Here is a 6,667-nt window from a genome sequence, read left to right on the forward strand (position 1 = left end):
AAAAAAAAAGAAAAGAAGAAAAAGAAAAAAGAAAAGAAAAAAAAGAAAAGAACCTCTGCAGATAACCACATTGCTGTCAAATAACCAAATGATCAGACCAGCCTGGTTTACCCAATGATTCACTCCAGTTACCTCCAACTTGAATTCGTACCTAAAATGCTTCTGAGCTGGAGGTTTCTGTCTTTGTCCTTTTATATTTGATCACATTGTAAGGATTGGAAACAATATTTCTTTCTTTTCTTTTCTTTTCTTTTTTTTTTTTCCCAGAGAGTCTCATTCTGTTCCACTGGGTTGAGTGCCCTGGTGTCTTAGCTCACAGCAACCTCAAACTCCTGGGTTCAAACAGTCCTCTTGCCTCAGCTGTAGCTGAGAATACAGATGCCATCATGCCTAGCTAGTTTTGCTTTTTTTTCCCCTTCCCCTTTTTTTTTGCAGGGGGAGGGGAACAGAATCTCAAGCTATGGCCCTGGGTAGAGTGCTATGGCATCACAGCTAATAACAACCTCAAACTCTCAGGCCTAAGCAATTCTCCTCCCTCAGCCTCCCAAGCAGCCAGGACCATGGGCGCCAGCCACAATGCCCAGCCACTTTTTGGTTGTCATTGTTGCCCAGCAGGCTCAGGCCAGGCTCGAACCTGCCAGCCTTGGTGTATGTGGCCAATGCCCCACTCACTGAACTACAGGACCTGAGCGTAGTTTTTCTGTTTTTAGTAGAGACCAGTCTCACTCTTGGTCAGGTTGGTCTTGAACTCCTGAGGTGTTTTTTGGTTTTTTTTGAGACAGAGTCTCACTATGTCACCCTCTGTAGGATGCCATCACATCACAGCAACCTCAAACTCTTGGGCTTAAGCAATTCTCCTGTCTTGCCTCCCAAGTAGCTGGAACTACAGGCTCCTGCCACAACACCCAGCTGTTTTTTGGTTGTAATTGTGGTTGTTTAGCTGGCCAGGCTGGCACCCTACCCACTGAACTTCAACGGGAGCTGCCCTGAACTCCTGAATTTAAGCAATCCACCCACCTCGGCCTCCCAGGGTGCTGGGATTACAGGTGGGAGACACTGTGCTGGGCCTAGAAACAGCATTTCTTTTCGTAGCTCAAGAAACTTTTGTTTTCTGTACATTTAGCATTGCCAGATAAAATACAGGACCCCCAAATAAATTAGGATTTCAGATAAACAATGAATACTTTTTTTCATCTAAGTTTGTTCCAAATATTTCACGAGACGGACTACACTAAAACATTTACCTGAAGTTCATCTGTAGCCCGGGTTTCTGTATTTTCATTTCCGAAATCGGCCGCCCTGTCACTGGGAGTACCCCAGCGGCGCCCGCGTCCTCGCCCAACCCCGTCCCCTAGCGGTCGCAGTACGCTCGGCACATGACAGGCGGGACCTTAGTCCCTGCAGATGCCGCGGAGCAGCGGCCAGACTCGGAGGAGCCGCTTTGCCTCGGGAGCACCGAGCCGTCTCTTCTTCGATGGTCCGACCGACCGACCGACGCTGCCCTCCGGACCCTGTCACTAAACGCCTTAGCGACCCCGCGCCGAAGGAGTCCTTGTCCCCATCAGACCAGGGCAGGGTCCAAAACTGACGGGAACAAACACAAGGCGCGGCGGGAGGAGGGACTGAGGGGCAAATGGGGAGCGGGGTGCCCCGCGTTCCGGTGCAGGCGAGAGGGAGTCTGGGCTTGGCGGGCAGGTGCGAGGAGCATCTTTCCCAGAAAGTCTCCTGTAAACACTCCTGCGATAGGGGATGTACCCAAGACAAAGTTTATTCCACTGGATGAGACAACTAGAGGGTGGAGCTGGTTCCAGCGTCTGCATTTATTATTTATTTATTTATTTTGGAGACAGAATCTCACTTTGTCACCCTCAGTAGAGTGCTGTGGCGTCACAGCGCACAGCAACCTCAAACTCTTGGGCTTAAGTGATTCTCTTGCCTCAGCCTCCCAAGTCGCTGGAATTACAGGCACAAGCCACAACACCGTGGTATGTTTAGAGATGGGGTCTCCCTGTTCTTCAGACTGGTCTCCAACCGTGAACTCAAGCAGCTCATCAGCCTTGGCCTCCCATTGTGCTAGGACTACAGGCGTGAGCCATGGCGCCTGGCCTCCCCGTCTGTATTTTGAAAAAGACCTGTCTACTCTATAGTATGGACCTGAAGCTGGGCCGGGTGGCTCAGGCTTGTAATCCCAGCACTGTGGGAGGCCTAGGTAGGACGGTCACTTCAGTTTAGTAGTTTCAGAATAGCCTGAGCAAGACGGAGACCCTTCTATACTAAAAAACAAAAACAAAAAAAACCCCCACACAACTAGCTCAGTGCCTGTAGCTCAAGCGGCTAAGGTGTCAGCCACATATACTAGAGCTGGCAGGTTCAAATCCAGCCTGGGGGCTCAGCACCTGTGGCTCAAGTGGCTAAGGCGCCAGCCACATACACTTGAGCTGGCAGGTTTGAATCCAGCCTGGGCCCGCCAAACAACAATGATGGCTGCAACCAAAAAATAGCCAGGCGTTGTGGCAGGCACCTATAGTCCCAGCTACTTGGGAGGCGGAGGCAGGAGAATCGCTTGAGCCCAGGAGTTGGAGGTTGCTGTAAGCTGTGATGCCACAGCACTCTACCCAGGGCGACAGCTCGAGGCTCTGTCTCAAAAACAAAAACAAAAAACAATGTGGACCTGGAATCAGCATCAGTGGGAAGGTGTCAGCTACTGACATGGCCCACCCTGGTCACAGAGTCAGCACCTTGAGGAGGCTGCAGGCTGGCACTGGAGTCCAGGGGCTGGGCCAGCCAACAGCCACACCTGAGAGGCCTTCAGGCCCAGGCTGACCCCTTCTGCCCCTGGGGGTGTTCGAGGGACGTGGGACTTTCAGTGGCAAAAGGGGAATCTGTCCAGGACATTCTGGTTGAGGGGTCACCCTCACTCTGCTCATCTTCCCTCCTTGCAGCCTGACTGTCAGCCATGTAGTACCTGACCTCCTGGTTCTCACCCTCCCCTGCCGCCCTCGTCCAGTTCTACGCAGGTCATCTAGTCATCCAGCCTGGTCAGCCTCAGTGACAAAACCCAGTTCCCATTCTTCCTTCAGACCCTGGCCAGTGACTTCACATTCTCCAATGCTCTGGCCCAGCTGTTGCTTCACTTCTGATGGTCCTGGGTGGGCATTCTGGTTCAGGATGATGACTTTGGACAGCAGAGCAGCATCGAGTTCCACTTTCATGTCCCATCCCTGTTGTCCCTGGAGAAGATCAACACTATGGTCCACAAGATGGAGAAGGGCACAGCCACCATCATGTTGGTCTTCCTGAGCAACTCGAATTTCCAGGACATCTTGTAGCACCTTGAAATGTGGCATCTCGGGCCAGGTCTGGGTCAGCCAGGACATTCTGCACACAGGGCTGGACCTGACCACGCCAGGAGTGTCCCAGGTCCTACAGAGCTCCTTCAGCCTTCTGCAGCACCGCAGCCAGGCCCTGGGGTTCCCTGAGTTCCTCTCTCACCTGCACCCCACCAGGACCCCATAAGACATGTTCCCAAAGAGGTTCTGAGAGGCCACCTTTGGATACACCTGGCCAGCAGGAAACAGCACGGTGGTAGGGGACATTTTTGCTGAAGGAAGGAGAGTCTGAGAAGCCAGGAGCGCCCTTTCTAGAAAGTGAGTTGAGCGGACATTGCATACTCAGCAGTTTACAGCATCACCCATTCCCTGCAGGACATGGTGGCCTGTGAGCAGGAGGACAAGGCATATGCAAACATTTGGCACTTCCAGCCCTGGAAAGTGAGAGAGAAATGTGGGCAGTGGATGTTTCAGGGAAGGTACTAGTGTCAGGCATTCACTTGGTCCAAGCTATGGATGTAAAACAGAGGCAGCACTCTGCAGGGAGGATGCCTTATGCTCACAGCCCTGAGCATCTAGCAGGAGCACTGTACAAAGAGTCCAAGTCCACACTGGCTGTCTGACCTCAGGTGAGGCACATGCATGTGGGGTTGCTCTAGGCAGCAAATACAGGGTGTCTGGTTAACTCTGAAGAGTATGCCCCAAATATTGCATGAAAATATACTAAAAGGAGACATCATTTCATCTGAAATTCAAATTCAACTGGGCCTCCTCCATTTTATTTTACAGCCCTACTTCCATATATGAATCTCAATAAGCTTATCTTAAAATAGAACAAAATAATGGTCCTTACAGTGCTGTGGAGACCCTTAAGTCAGATGGTGATGCAAAAGTCCTTTGCATAAGGTGACCAGATTTTAACACTGGTAAAGTGGGACACCATTGACGGGGGTGGGGGGGTGGGGGTAACATCCCTGCTGGTCCATCCTCAGGTCCCCAGCTCTGTCTGCAATAGGAGTTGTGCTCCAGGATTCAGCCAGATCCCCTGACCAGGTTCCCCCACTGCTGTTTTGACTGCAGCTCCTGCCCTGAGGGACAGTTTGCAGACCAAATAGGTGAAGACTTGCAGAGGCTGAATCCTGAGGGGCCTCACACATTCCCAACCCACTGAGTGGTTGCACAATCTCCAGCCTTCTCTGGACTTTGAACAAGGGAATGCTGGCCAGAAAGCTGTTCTTACAAGTGCTTTTATCTAAATGTTTATTGAACTATACAGCTAAATGCATGGATCAGAAGTGTGAAGTCTGAGTAATTCTCACTGAAAATACTCAGTATCCCTGGCCCCCCTATCCATGGAGAAACAGAGCGTGATCTGCCCCAAGAAGACTCTGGTGCCCCTTACGGTCATTTTCCTACTCCATTGTCACCATCTCAGCTTCTGTTGGCATCAGTGGATTTTCCTTAATTTTTAGCCTCCCATAAGAGGAATCACATGGGAAGTGTCCTTTTGTGTCTCCCTGTTTCCTCATGGTTTGTGAGATTTCCCCAGTTGCTGTGTGTAGTTGTAGCTGTCTTGTTCTCTTGTGTGCTAGGATCCCACCATGTGGATAGGCCATGACTTCTTCATCCATTCCAGCTGGGATAGGGTATTTGAGGAGGCTTCCAAGAAAGAGTGTATGGAGCAGCTGCCGTGTCTTTTGAGGACATGTGAACACATTTCTGTTGGGTGTGGCAATGTCCAGGCACAGGTAGACAACCCTGAAGCTTTAACAGATGCTGTAGTTGCTTCAGTTCACACACCTACAGGAGAGTAGGCAATGGCCAATTGCCCCCGTGTTAGTTTCCTATCACTTATTGGCTTAAAACAACACACGTTTATTACCGCACAGTTTCTATAGTTTAAAAGTCTGGGCACAAGGCTGGGTGCAGTGGCTTATGCCTGTAATCCCAGTATTCTGGGAGGCCGAGGAGGATGGATTGCCTGAGCGCACAGGTTCAAGACCACCCCGAGCAAGAGTGAGACCCCATCTCTAAAATTAGCTGGGTGTTGTGGCTGATGCCTTTAGTCCCAGCTGCTTGGAAGGCTGAGGCAAGAAAATTGCTTGAACCCAAGAGTTTGAGGTTACTGTGAGCTATGACGCCAGGGCACTCATCCAAGGGCAACAAGGTGAGACTCAGTCTCAAAAAAATAGTTCATGTCAAAACAGTGGATCCACCCAGATAACTCAAGATAATCTCCTCATCTCAATCCTTAACTTAATGACACATGAAGAGGCTCTTGCCAGTGCAGTAACAGTCATAGGTTCTGTGGATTAGGGTACAGACATCACTGGGGCAGGGACCCTACTCTGCCTTCCACAGTGCCCATCCTTACCACCCATCAAGTCATGTTTTTCCACTTCAGCCATTCTGGTGAGGCTATGGAGCTATCTCAATGTGATTCAGAGCAATCCCTAAAGGAAGGGTGGCAGAATTGGTGAGAATTTCTGGATTAATTTGTTTGGGCTACCATAATAAAATACCACAGCCATTTATTTTCTCACAGTTCTGGAGGCTGGAAGTCTGAGATCAAGGTGTTGGCAGGTTTGGGTTCTTCTGAGGCCTCTCTCCTTGACTTGGAGATTGCTGCCTTCTTGCTTTTTCTGTCATATCTCCCATCCATGTTTACCTGTGGTCTAATCTCTTCTTATGAAGACACCAGTCATGTGGAATTAGGCTCACCCTAAAGACTTCATTTAACCTTAATTACTTCATATCCATTTACCTTTCTCCAAATAAAGTTACATTCTGAGGTACTGAGGGTAGGCCATCAACAGACAAGGTCTGACAATTAAGTTCATGAACTCATCCTAGAAAAAGTGCTACATACCTCATTGCTGACTACCACTTTGGTCACCTTCAAAGTACTCACCTTGGGAAGCTATGCATCAATACTAGTGCTTAGTCCACCTTTCCAAGCAATTTTGGAACTCTTTTTCTGGAATGGACATCACAGCTGTCATCATAATACCCTTGATGTCTTGAATGTCTTCAATATGTCTTCCTTCCCATATTTCCTTTACTTTCAGTTAAATAAAAAAATCATTGGGGGCCACATCAGGTGAGTAGGGAGGGTGTTCCAATACAGTTATTTGTTTACTGGCTAAAAACTCCCTCACAGATAGTCCTGTGCAAGCTGGTGCATTGTCATGCACCAGGTGATGCAAAAGCCACACCTTTCTCATGCCAAGATTTTCAGTAATTTTTTTTTTTGGCCGGGGTTGGGTTTGAATCTGCCACCTCTGGCATATGGAGCCAGCGCCCTACCCCTTTGAACCACAGGCACCGCCCAACTTTCC

General features: G+C 49.5%; 1 protein-coding gene across 1 annotated transcript in view; it reads left to right on the forward strand.

The window, feature by feature from the left end:
* The window catches only part of LOC105887486 (vomeronasal type-2 receptor 1), a 7,519-nt gene extending 3,019 nt beyond the window's left edge, over positions 1 to 4,500 (forward strand). Inside the window, 5 exon segments of the mRNA XM_023516383.1 lie at positions 3,027 to 3,326; positions 3,328 to 3,592; positions 3,595 to 3,770; positions 4,322 to 4,379; positions 4,382 to 4,500. Of these exon segments, the coding sequence (XP_023372151.1) occupies positions 3,027 to 3,326; positions 3,328 to 3,592; positions 3,595 to 3,770; positions 4,322 to 4,379; positions 4,382 to 4,500 (918 nt within the window).
* Positions 4,501 to 6,667: the final 2,167 nt, after the last annotated feature.

This window comes from Otolemur garnettii, unplaced genomic scaffold, assembly GCF_000181295.1.
Source record: "Otolemur garnettii isolate 467f Iridium unplaced genomic scaffold, OtoGar3 scaffold00091, whole genome shotgun sequence".
In the NCBI taxonomy this organism is placed as follows: Eukaryota; Metazoa; Chordata; class Mammalia; order Primates; family Galagidae; genus Otolemur; species Otolemur garnettii.